This window comes from Mustela nigripes, chromosome 2 (genome assembly GCF_022355385.1).
Source record: "Mustela nigripes isolate SB6536 chromosome 2, MUSNIG.SB6536, whole genome shotgun sequence".
In the NCBI taxonomy this organism is placed as follows: Eukaryota; Metazoa; Chordata; class Mammalia; order Carnivora; family Mustelidae; genus Mustela; species Mustela nigripes.
This window is the reverse complement of record NC_081558.1, coordinates 164632923-164646913: the sequence shown is the minus strand read 5'-3', so window position 1 is coordinate 164646913 and position 13991 is coordinate 164632923. Positions and strand designations below refer to the sequence as shown.

General features: G+C 35.6%; 1 protein-coding gene across 11 annotated transcripts in view; it reads left to right on the top strand.

The window, feature by feature from the left end:
- Window positions 1-13991, top strand: part of BBX (BBX high mobility group box domain containing) — a 275777-nt gene that overhangs the window by 189337 nt on the left and 72449 nt on the right. For all 11 annotated transcript variants that reach the window (XM_059392031.1, XM_059392032.1, XM_059392033.1 and 8 more), the window contains 2 exons: window positions 1508-1703; window positions 10526-10593. In XM_059392031.1, coding sequence (XP_059248014.1) covers window positions 1508-1703; window positions 10526-10593 — 264 coding nt within the window. The remainder of the gene's footprint in view (window positions 1-1507; window positions 1704-10525; window positions 10594-13991) is intronic.

Genomic DNA, 13991 nt, shown 5'->3' with positions numbered 1-13991 from the left:
TGGAATATTTGAATACATGGAAAATACATTTTTATTAGATTAGATCATTTTTGGCAATGTATAATGAATAGCAATATTTCACTTAGTTTTATTACCATAAAAGGGGAAGGAGGAAACAGAGTTGGCAGAAAGAGATAAAGAAGAAAGTCACAAAAATAAGGGGAAAAGGAGGCTATTGTCAGTGAAGGTTGAAACCTCCAAGTTAAAGACATAAATAAGGTTTGTGATGGATTAATTGGAACATCACACGTCACAACTCTGAGCATGTTCACATTTGTAGTTGCACCTGGTTATTACAAAATCCTGGGATGTTGGTGCTTCCCAGATACTTAAGTTTTTTACAAACTGAAGGTTTATGGCAATGCTGTGTCAAGCGAGTCTTTTGGCACATTTTTTCCAACAGTATTTGCTCACTTCGTGTCTCTGGGTTTCCTTTGGGTAATTCTTAACAATATTTCCAACTTTTCCATTATTACATTTGTTATGGTGATCTGTGTTCAGTGATTACAGCTTGCTGAGAGCTCAACTGGTGGTTAGCATTATTTAGCAATAAAGAGTTTATAATTAAGATATTTTGTTGTTTTTTAAGATAGAGTGCTATTGCACTCTGAATAGGCTGTAGTATAATGTAAACATAACATTTACATACACTGGGAAACCAAGAAATCTGTTTGACTGGCTTTATTGTGACACTCATTTTATTGCGGTGGTCTGTAAGCAAACCCACAGTATCTCTGAGGTGTGTGTGTGTCCTCTTTCCTCCACATGGTCCAGCATCCTCAACTGAAGAGTCATAAAACAGTTTTCGCTACCTTGTTCCCCTTTTCACCACTCATCTTAGAATGTTAACCCCAGAGCTGATTAAGCAGCTTTGTTAAGTTTGCCTGCACTTGCCTCACCGGTACTTCAAAGAAGAGATTGTATTTTTTGGCGTCCTTACCAATGAGCAGAATCTGGTTACTGGTTCTGGTATTGACTCACAGTTTGTAATGTGCCCCTCATGCCCACATTGAATTGGGTGCCAAATGGTGAATCGTAGTTTACAATAAGCCTACACATTGGTGGTATTTTTCCCAGTTCATGGAAGCTGTGATTAAGGCCCAGAGAGGTTATATTCTCCATCTTTGGTCACTCTAGCCCTAAGTTGAGGTATTAGAGTTTGAATTCTGCTCTTTCTGTCTTCAAAGCCCTTGCTCTTTCCTGTACAAATAACTCCCTCTCTTCCATGGCAAGGCCTCTTTTTGTATACTTAAAAAAATACATGGGTCAAAAGATACAAACTTGTTGCCCCTGGACCCATCTTCCACAAATGAATTTTCTAGTAGTTAGTCCATGTCCTATCTCTAAACCCTGGGCTGAGATTATCATTCTTCTATAAGTAAAGCCACGGTAGTTATTGGAAGTATTTTTTTCATTAATTATTTAATGGTAGCAGGGTGAGATACGAAGACTATTAGAGGTTTTTCAATTTGTATACTAATTAAAATCTGTTATCTGTTCTTTACAGTATAAAGATGCATTTATGAAAGCAAATCCTGGCTACAAATGGTGTCCTACCACAAACAAGCCTGTGAAATCCCCAACACCTACTGTCAATCCACGAAAGAAACTATGGGCCTTCCCATCTGACTCTTCGAGAGATTTGCCAAGCCCCAAGAAAGCAAAGACTGAAGAAATGCCTCAGCTAAACTTTGGAATGGCTGGTGAGTTAAGACAGTATTTTACTTATTCTGTTTTAAGGACAAGGCAAAACATTTAGGCACTATTTTTAATAAATTATATATATGTAATATATACATAGTGAGAGAAAAGCAAAATTTATAGCTAGTGTGAAACAGTGCAAAGATATAGCATATCTGAAAACTTTGGAACACAACACACATAGAATGTGTATGTATGATTAAAGGAAGTATGGACCAAGTAGTAGAGTCATTATACATATATATGAATTTCTGAAATTGACATTATGAAAGGGCAGACCAGAGATTAATTGTTCAGGGAATTTTATAACGTAAGAAATTAGCTTACACATATGTACACACTACTAAGCTATCTCAGTAAGTATCTAAGTTATTGTACTTAAAAAGCCATAATTATGTTGATCATCTGAGGATTTGAAGCATCTAGGGCAAGAATATGAACAGTTCCATCACAAATCTGAGATGGATCTGACAGCTGTTTCGTAGAAGGAATTCCCATCCACCCCCATTCCTGTATGAGCCAGGCATATTAAAAGTTCCGGATGGTCCCATTTGTTATGGGACCTTTAATACTCTTTGGGTGGTAAGGAATGCTAAAGCGTTTATTACCATGAAATAAAGTACTTATATTCATTCTGCAAATGGCTCTCTATTCCTGGCTATTGCAGTGCAGTAATCAAGAGAGAAATTTTCCAGGATAAAATTTCCAGGATGAGTTAAATGGTTCCTATTTCATTATTTATTAGAAAACAAATTTTCTTGAAAATGACAGCACTGAACTATTTGCAGTATGTAGAGCCTGGGAAAGGAGATTGAGCAATATTGTGATAACACTTTTTTGTTTTTTAATCCAATTTTATTGAGAAATAATTGACCTACATTGTTGTATAAGTTTAGGATTTACAGATTGTTGGTTTGATTTATATATATTGTGAAATGATTATAACAGCTTCAGCTAACATCTGTCTCCTCATATATATACAATAAAAAGAAAGGAAAAAGAAAAAAAATTTCTCCTTGTGATGAGAACTTTTAGAATTAACTCTCTTAACTTTCCTGTTTGTCGTACAGCAGTGTCAGCTATAGGCAGTATGTCGTACATTATATCCCTAGTACTTACTTATCCTGTAAGTAGACGTTTGTGACCACCTTTCCTCCTGTTCTTCCTCCTTCCACCCTCTCTCTGCCTCTGATAATCACAAGTCTGCTTTTTTTTTTTAATATTTCTTTTTTTTTTTTAAAGATTCCACATATAAGTAAAATCATATAGCATTTGTCCTTCTCTGATTTCAGTTAGCATAATGTCTTCAGAGTACATCCTTTTTGTCACCAGTGGTAGGATTGCCTCATTTTTTGTGGCTGAATAATACGTCACTGTATGTGTGTGTGTGCGCGCGTACGTGATCATGTCTTTTATATCCATTTATTTTTTTTAAAGATTTTTATTTATTTGACATACAGAGAGAGCGAGAACAAGCAGGGGGAACAGCAGAAGTAGGAGAAGCAGGCTCCCCACTTAGGAATGAGCCCAACGCAGGGCTTGATCCCAGGATTCTGGGATCATGACCTGAGCCGAAGGCAGATGCTTAACCAACTGAGCCACCAAGCTACCATTTTTTATGCATTTATACATCAGTGTTTACTGGTTGTTTCCATACACACATGAAATATTTTCTAGGATAAACCGTATGTTTAGGCCACAAAACGAGCAACAAACTCAAGAAGGCTGAAGTACCAAGTATCTTCTGACCAAAGTGGCATGAAACTAGAAATTAAAAACAAGAGGAAAATTGAAGTATTCGAAAACACATAAAAATTAAACAGCACTCTATAGAACAACCAATGGATCAAAAAGAAATGAAAGGAGAAGTGAAAAGTTTCTTGAGATAAGAAAGTGGAAACCTAATATATCAGAATTTGTGGGATGCAGCAAAAGCAGTTCTGAGAGGGCAGTTCATAGCAACAAGTCCTACATTAAGAAGCAAGAAATATCACAAATATCACAAACTCTATGCCTTAAGAAACTAGATAAAGAACAGAGCTCCAGTTGGCAGAAGGGAAATAGTAAAGATTCCAGTAGAAAATAAATGAAATAGAGAATAGAAAAACGAGAGAAAATGTTAGCCAAACTAAGATAGTTTGTTCTTGGAAAAGATAAATAAAATCAACAAACCTTTAGCCAGACTAACCACAGAAAATAGATGAAGGACCCAAATCAGTCATACTATAAATGAAAAAGGAGACATTACAACTGATAGCAGGAAAATACATAGGATCATAAGAGGCTACTATGAACAACTATATGACAACAAACTGGACAACTAGGGGAAATTTTAGAAACATGCAACTTAATGACATCAAATCAGTAAAAAATAGAAATCTTCCTAAATCAGTTATTAAGGTAAGTAAGACAATTGAATTAGTAACCAAAAGTTTCCCAGTGAAGACAAGCCCAGGACCAGATGGCTTAACTGGTAAATTTTACCAAACGTTTAAAGAAGAATTAACACTAGTTCTTCTCAAACTCTTACAGAAGTATCAAAGAACAGGGAGTACTCCCAAACTCATTTTCCATGCCAGCATTATTCTGATATCAAAACCGGGAAGGGGGTGCCTGGGTGGCTCAGTGGGTTAAAGCCTCTGCCTTTGGCTCAGGTCATGATCCCAGAGTCCTGGGATCGAGCTCCACATCGGGCTCTCTGCTCAGCAGGGAGCCTGCTTCTCTCTCTCTCTCTGCCTGCCTCTCTGCCTACTTGTGATCTGTGTCTGTCAAATAAATAAAATCTTTAAGTAAAAAAATAAAAACCAGGAAGGGACACTACTAGAAAAGAAAAGTATAAGCCAATATCCCTGATGAATATAGATTGAGGAATTCTCAGTGAAATACTAGCAGATTAAATTCAGCAGCACATTTAAAGGATCATTCACCATGATCAAGTGGGGGTTCGGGGATGGTTCAACTCATATAAATAAATCATTGTGAATATATCACATTAATAGAATAAAAAGAATCATACAGTCCTCTGAGTAGATGCAGAAAAAGCATTTCACAAAATCCAATATCGATTTGTGATAAACATTCTTAACAAATTAGGAACAGAAGAAACAAACCTCAACATAATAAAGGCCATATATAACAAGCCAACGGCTAACATCATATCTAATCGTGAAAGGCAGAAAGATTTTCCTCTTAATATCAGGAATAAGTCAAGGGTGTCCACTCTCACCATTCTTATTCAGGCATGATATTGTAAGTCCTAGCTATAGCAATAGCTATAAAGAAAAATAAATTAAAAAAATCAGAACTGAAAAAGAAGAAATAAAATTATGTTTGTATATCAGATGACTTTATATTTGGAAAATCCTATACACTTAACCAAGAAACTGTTGGATCTAATCAGTGAATTCCATAAAGTTGCAGGGTACAAGATTAACATAGAAAAATCAGTATCATTTCTATACACTAACAACAGATTTTCTAACAACTAAATTGTTCCCATTTACAATAGCATCAAAACAATGAAGATAGTAATAAATTTCACTAAGGAGGTAAAATACCTTTGAAAACTGTAAGACACTGAAGAAGGAAATTAAAAAAGACACAAATAAGTGGAAAGATATCCTGTGTTCCTGGAAGAATTAAAATTGTTAATACTACCAAAAGCTGTCTATGGACTGAATGCAGTCCCTATCAAGATTCCAGTCACGGTTTTTACAGTAGAAAAAACATTTCTGAAACTGTATGGAACCACAGGAGACCCTGAATAGCCAAGGAAATCCGAGAAAGAAGAACAAAGCAGGTTGCCTCATACTTTCTGATTTTAAGCTATACTATAAAGCTATGGTCATTAATACAGTATGGTACTGGCATACAGAACAGATAGACCAATGAAACAGAATCAAAAACCTGTAAATAACCCCAAACATACACAGTCAAAGAATTCAATAAATTCTTAGAAAAAAAGATTGTCTTTTCAATAAATGGTCCTGTGGTAATTGGATATGCACATGTAAAAAACAAAACAAAACTGGACCCATATCTGAAACCATAATAACACGAAGTGGATTAAAGACTTAAATGTGACACCTGAGACCATGAAAGTCTTAGAAGAAAACATAGGAATAAAGCTCTTTGACATACATTTTGGTAAAGGTTTATTTATTTATTTATTCATTAATTCGTTTATTTATTTATTTTTTGATATGACATCTAAACCACAAGCAACAAAATAAAAGGTGAACAGGTGAGAGACTGCATTTCAGAGCTTCTGTATGGCAAAAGCAAGCATCAATGGAGTGAAAACACAACCTACAGAATGGGAAAAAATATTTTCTAACCACATATCTGAAAGAAGTTAATACCCCAAATTTGTAAGGAACTCTTACAACTCAATGGTAAAACAAAAATAAAAACAACCAAGTAAAAAGTGGGCAGAGGCTCTGAATAGACATTTCTCCAAAGATGTACAAAAGGCCAACCAAGCACACGAAAAGATGCTCAACATTACTAGTCATTAGGAAAATGCAAATTAAAACCATTATGAGATACTACCACTCACCTATTATAACGAACATCATCAGAAAGACAAGCAATAGCAGGTGCTGATGAGAATATGGAGAAAAGGGAACCCTTGTGTGCTGTTGCTTGTAAATTGGTACAGCCATGAGGGGAACACAGTATGAAGGATCCTCACAAAGTTAAAAATGGAACTCAATAAATCAGTGTGTGATTTATAATGTAACAAATAAACGCTAAGAAATGCAGTCCGATATAATGGCAGCATTCTGAGGAAACAGTCTTTAGGTGACTCCTTTGTAGGTGTCTATAGTAGAGTTCTAGGTAAAGCAGAGATATGGGACCTGGTAAGATGGTTCCTGGATCACACTGGCCTGAGGATCCCCCCACCCCACCCGAAATGATGCTTCTATATACACCAGAAGAATCAAAACAGAGCTCTGTCCTTGTTTGGCTGTCATTGTACAATTTTCACTTCACCTTGGTGAACTCTCTAGACTTCCCAAATTATATCATTTGAAGTGTTTTATGATAAAACATTTTTATCTTTGGGACCATAAAAGAGTATATGGAGGATGGGCTGCCAACCGAATTCCTTCGGTTACCATTTGTCTTCCATGCCTTTTTCTCCCAGTTCTAAATCAATATCAGTAGGTGTTTTTCATATAATAGCTCTTCACAAACCAATCATAATTGTAGATAAAGCTATGAAAGCTTTGACAGCTATGAAAGATGTCTGTTTTTAGCATGATTTTTGACAGTTTATTAAACTACCTTTTGTACCTACAAATTGAAATTTTAAGAACTAGACATCAACCAAGATAGTTAACAGGCCAGCTTTATAGAAACAATGTTCTTTAAAGTAAAATAAAGAAGGAAAACACCTTGAGTTTGTCTCATTATGTGAGCCTCTATGACATGGTAATCCCACAGTTAGGTCTTTGTTAATTAAGCTAGTGTATAGTGAATAACATTGTTGTGAAATTTCCAGTTGTGCCTCTTATGGAACAATAAATGCAAATGAGCTTGCCTTTAATTAAAACATGGTGCTTACTGCAAAGGAAACAGTCAACAAAACAAAAAGGCAATCCATAGAATGGGAGAAGATATTTGCAAATGACTCTACAGATAAAGGGCTGATATCCAAGATCTATAAAGAACTTCTCAAACTCAGTATTCAAATAACAAATAAATCATAAAATGGGCAGAAGACATGAACAGACACCAAAGAAGACGTACAATGAGAAAAGAGAATCAAAGAAGACATACAGAGATGGCTAATAGAGACATGGAAAAATGTTCATCATCATTAACCATCCTGGGAATTAAAATCAAAACCACATTGAGATCCCACCTTATACCAATTAGAATGGCAAAGATTAACAAGACAGGAAAAAACAAATGTTGAAGAGGATGTTGGAGAAAGGGCAACTCTCTTAATACTGTTTGTAGGAATACAAATTGATAATAGCCACTTTGGGAAACAGTGTGGAAGTTCCTCAAACATTTAAAAATAGAGCTACCCTATAACCCAGCAATTGCACAACTGGGTATTTACCCCAAAGATACCGATGTAACAAAAGAAGGGCCACGTGCACCGCAGTGTTCATAGCTGTGGCAGGATCCACAATAGCCAAACTGTGGAAAGAGTTGAGATTCTTAGCAGATGAATGAATAAAGAAGTTGTGGTCTGTATGTACAATGGAATATTACTCAGCCGTCAGGAGGCATTGAATACCCAACTTTTGCGTCCACATGGATGGAACTGGAGGAAATTACGCTAAGTGAAATAAGTCAGGCAGAGAAAGTCAATTATCATATAGTTTCACGTACTTGTGGAACATAAGGAAGCATGGAGGGCATTAGGTAAGGGAAAGGAAGGGAAAAATGAAGGGGGTGGAAATCAGGAGGGGATAAGCCATAAGAGACTATGGACTCCAGGAACCGAACTGAGGTTTTAGAGTAGAGGGGTGTGGAGGGATGGGTTAGCCTGGTGATGGGTATTAAAGAGGGAATTGTTGCATAGAGCCCTGGGTGTTATATGCAAACAATGAAGCATGGAACACTACATCAATGTAGTACTTACTACATACTAATTACTTATATACTAATGATGTACTGTATGGTGACTAACAATTAAAAAACAAGTAACATGGTGCTTAGCTGTTTGATCTAGGGGAGTCCTCCTAGGGCCTTTAGAGGACAGTGTAAGCTTTTCCTCAACATGGAATCTTTTGTTTTTCTAGTAGTCCTTGTCACATGACATTATGCTGATTTGAATAATCCCAAATTAAATGTATGATTTCCAAGAAGAGAAAGTTGTGTAGAATTTAATTTATTACAGGTCTTGGTAAAGAGAAAGCAAAGCATGCTATATGCGTATTTTTAATGTTTCTAGGTAACATTGTGTGAGTATGAATTAAATCAAAGGATGATGGTTACTTTTTGGTCTGTGTTTTACTGTCTATACAGCAAACTTCTTGCAAAATCACATTGATACATAACAACTAATCACATTGATAAATGTCATGTTAGCATGTTCCTATTTTACTTTAAAATTTAAACCAACACATTTTTATTTCTATTAGAAACCAACACCCAGTCTTCCTGATCTCTAGAATGACCGCAGTAAAATTTAGCTACCCATAGAACCAAACTAAAATTTTTACTTCCTACTAAATTCATTTGCCCCTGATTTTAATTTTAAATAGATTTGTGTATATTTTAAAAAACACAGTTGTTCTTAAACTTCACATTTAATTAAAGATGGAATTTTTAAAACAACAACAAAGAGGCTTACCTCATTACAACAACCATTCATCACAGCAGAGTTCCTGTGTATTCCATATATGGCATCTTTCTGTGGGGCTACTTTCCAACATGAAGCTGTTTCCTGACCACCTGATCTTTGGGTGATCTGTGTTCTCCTCTAATAACCTCTTCTTTCTCTTTCTTTCTTCCTTTCCTTTTCTTTCTGTTCTTTTCTTTCTGTTCTTTCCTTTCCTCTCCTTCTTTCTTAACAACTTCAGATTCTTTTTTCAATTTTTTAAAAAAAATTTTGACTGTATGTAAGATGTGATCAGAATGGCTTTGTGAGGGGCACCTGGGTGGCTCAGTGGGTTAGGCTGCTGCCATTGGCTCAGGTCATGATCCCAGGGTCCTTGGATTGAGTCTCTCTGCTCAGCAGGTAGCCTGCTTCCCTCTCTCTCTCTCTGCCTGCCTCTCTGTCTACTTGTGATTTCTCTGTCAAATAAATAAATAAAAATCTTTAAAAAAAAAAAAAAAAGAGAATGGCTTTGTGAGTTAAGACAGATCTTGTCCAAGCATATACCTAAGGTCCTATTTTTAAATAAAAAAGAGAAAACCCCTCTGTGTCTTCAGGCAACAGTATTCCTGATTCTCACTTTAATTGAGAGATTCCTAAAAATAAAAATGCATTTATGTATGATCTATATGCGCAAGGACAGTCAGTGAGTTAGGTTAGGCACTGCCATATATGTTATTTCAGTGCAGATCTGAGATTTAATTGGCTTAATACAATCTTAAGGAATATAGGTTTCTTTCTCTAATACTTGTTTAATCATAAACCCTGGGTTATAGATTTACCGCTTTGCTGTTTTTATTTTCTCTCTTTGTTTCTGTTGATTATTGAAGGAATGAAAACAAAGGCCTTCGGTAATATGAAAAGGATTCACTTCAAATGAAAAAGTATTTTGGGGAAGCACCTGACTATACCCCCAAGATTGAAAATATCAAAAATACATCACTCTAATTTAAATTTGTTTTTGAAAGTTTTAAAGATTATTTGAACAAAGCCCCCGAGATTTTGGAAGACTCCTTTTATAATTTTTTTTTTTTTTAAATAAAGTTTCTCATATAGCCTGGTACTTTTTATCAGCCCTCATTTTACATGGTAGAAATAACAATTTGAGAAAAGCAAACTCAAACTTCTTAGACATCAAGCACAAGTACTCTTTTGTTTAAAAAGAAAAAAATCCATTGAAACCACTCTCCCCCCAATTCAGTAAAGCAAGAAGCATCACATTAGGAGATAATTCATGTTATAAATAGCTGTGGTATTGAAGAAAGTGTTATTTGAAATGGTGAGACAATAGGCTCACCAAAGTATGAGTACTTAAGCACATATATGCAAGATTATTGCTAAAAGGAGGGTTTTGAAAGTTTTCTATAACAAGTTCTATATGGTTCTATTGTATTTTGAGTCTTTGTTAGCATTCCTTTTTGACTCTGTGTGGATATATGTACTTTATGCTTGTAAATTGATGATTTATTTGTTTTTGACTTTCAGATCCTACTCAAATGGGAGGCCTGAGCATGCTGCTTTTAGCTGGAGAACATGCTCTTGGAACACCAGAGGTAAGCTGGTCCTCATTCCTGCCCACTCTGCTCACACTGAGGCTTGAAAACACAGACATTTGCATTTTCATGCTCTTAGTTCTGTAGTTTTACTGTTTACAGCTCATAAGCAGACTTTATCTTTCTTTTTGTTTGTTTTGGTCAAGATCTGTATGTGCTTTGTAGTGTGCCTTGAGTAGAGCAGAAGTGGTGGAAATAAACCCAAGAGGACGCAAATTAAGAGATCAGGTGCAGATTTTTGTGGTTTTGTGAACCTCAGAGAGAGAAATGGAATGTACTGATAATTAGCATTTGCCACAATTGTGTCATAGGTCTGTAGGGTGGGTCCTCTGATTCATTCCCTCTATTCATAATGTATCCTGCTTTTGTGACGTTCTCTTACAGACTTTTGCTAGTGAAAACATGAGAGTTTAACTGTCAAGTCTTTCTGGTACCTGAATAAATCCAAACTTGTTTTTTTGAAACATGGCATTCCAAGATTGTTTTATTCTTTAAAATGGAAAATGAAAAGGACCCAGGCCCTTATGACATTGGTTTTATGAGATCTCTTCTTCTTTGTGGTTATTGGGCTGCTTTTACAAAACATTTTTGGCATGGTTTGATGGGCAGGTCATAGCAGCTAACCATGCATATTTTGCATTTGTGGAATTTCTCTCTTTTCCAGACCTATTTAACAGAGGCCAGACAAATTAACCTGAGATCATGCTATTTTACCATGCGCAGGTACTTGAGAATGAGACTTTTGAGTCCCAACCAGAGCCACTATTTATGGCCAAAGAGCAGTCAGCTCAATTCTACTTTTTTTTGAAGTTATGAATATGCCGTACAGAGTACAGTTGACTCTTAATTTAAATAGGGATTTTCACGATACTGTGTAAGATATTTCTATCACAGAGGCTTTTAATTATCTGTAGTTCACATTTGGGATCCATAATAGTTGACCATATATTTAACATAATTATTGTGATTCCATTTGATTCGGTGTAGCAAAAGAATGTGTGTAAACTGGTATACTGGGAGTTGTTTACATTGTACTAATCTTTAGCCGAGAAAAATAAACATGTCACTTTGTACCTTTGCATACTTACTATTCAGCATGTTTTTACTTCCTAACACAATAGAATTCTCGGAAACCATTTCTCTTTCTAACACATGGCTGCCTGATAGCAATCATAATGACTCTCACTTAGGTATAGAGTATCACAAGCATGTTGCAAAAGGTGAATGTTGGAATAATAATGCACACTTGACCTTTTCAACACAGCGTGACTCATGATTTCTAAGAATGTACTGTGTTGTGAGAGTCAGCATCATCTTTTCTAACAGATTATACTATAATGTGTTTTCTTCCCAGCTTCTGTTACCATTCTTTCTAACTTCATGGAACACATGCAAATTAAATAAATAAATATTTGTAAAACTTAGAAAAAAATGTTAGTCAAAGAAAAAACTGCCCCCCGCCCTACAACCCCTGCCTTTGCTTAAAGTCTACTTCCTGGGCTCTCTTCAGGGAGAAGATCTCCCTTTTAAGAACAGCAGGTTTTTTACACAAGTAATTTAAACAGTGGTCAACTTTTTATTTCTGAGGAAGGGGAACTGTTTTGAGAATTCTGGAGCAAAAGTAGTTTATAAAGGTAAATTACTTAAAGAAGTGCACCATATAGGAATGAAGAAGTTGCCAGCCATTTGGTCTTGAAGAACCACTTCTAAGAATATAGCTCCTTCTTGCTTCCTACTTCTCATCTCAGAGGTATATTTAGGTCACTAATCTTGAGATACTGAAACAATAAAGCAGTGAGTGTTGTACAAAATTAACCTGTGTCTAAATATGGTTCATTTTGAGAGCTCATATTGTAGATATCATCAGTAGACTTCATTTAGCATCTGTTTTCCCTGCAAAATCTTCTCATTCCAAATATGTAAACATGGTTGTAGAATGGTAGGGGCCCAGATACATAGGCAGATGATGAACAATAAATATGTACTTAGAGTTTCCTAAGAAAATTATCAGGGTAATGAGATAAGGAGAGAATGTTACAGAAGTTTCATACTGCTGACATTTGGAACAATTGCTGTGATATGTGTTTATGCTATTAGGTAGGACCAGTCAAATAAAGTGACATTTTACAAAAATTCGGCCACGTAAAAAGTCTAATCATAACGGCTTTTTTAAATGCCATTGCAGAATTCTTATTCTGAAATACTATTCTTAAAGGGAGGAGATTTTCCTTTGTTAATTAACCTCAAACCTAACTACATAGAAAAAAATCCTCAGAAGTTTGTATTTTTAAATGTAGAAATTTTAATATAGGTAATAGTTGTTTAAAAAAAAATTCTAGAAGGCATGTAGGCTTGCTGTAAATAATAACTTATCAGATTAATATATTTGAATATATTCTAATATCTAAAGTAATAAAATTCCATATTGAAAGCTTGTTTGGCCTGTAATCGTTCCTGGATCTCCCTAATGTGCTCTTAAGAGTTTTTAGAGAGAAATCGTAGGTTCTTGAGCTATCAATGGGGAAGTAATGACAAAGAAAATGTTTGAGTTGTCTTTTTCCTGAATCTTCTGATCAGTTCTGATTTTGCCATAATAAGTTTGTGGCATTATTAGGTGTACATTTGTACATACTGCTATTATTGAGGCAGGCTTAGTTTTCAGTTGTGCTATCTTTTTCTCTGATTAATAAAAAGGCTGAAATTTGTATTTACAGTTTGGTTCTTTTGTTTTTCACATAAATGATTAGTCGTGTGTTTCCTTTATTTCCAGGGTACGTTGAAATGCATTAAGATTTTTAAAAACTGCTTGTCATTCACTTATGGATGAGGAAGCAAAATAGATGAACTAGCAGGACAGACATAAAGGAGTGACCCTCCTCCCCACCACAGGCTCAACATGCCACACTAAGCTGGCCTCTGTTGAAACTTGGTGAAATGTAAGCATGCAAGTCTCCCTAACAAATACCTCTTAATAGTGAGGGAAACAGAAAGAATGTTACCAATGAACATCAGATTTTTGCAAAGATAGTTAAATCAGAAGCCAAATGGAAGTTGCTTAATCAGTAAAATACAGTATACAGATCAGCTGAGAATAGGCCTGCAGAGGGCTACAGAGGACGTGAGAGGCAATCTGTTCAGCATTCCCGTCAGACTCTGGGAAGAGCAAAAGAGAAGGCTGTTATATAAATAGAGGTAGGCCCTTACATTTCATATCAGAGATTTATTATCTAAAGATGAAAAGGCAGTGAATGAAGTTTATAATATCTGATCTCGGGTTTGTAGAAGTGCTCTCCAATACTAAAAATAGTCTATACTATTATATGTGTTACTTTAATAAAAATGCAAAGCTTAATAAAATTTAAGGAATAAAGGCCAGGAGTGCTGCGTTTCAAGGAGTG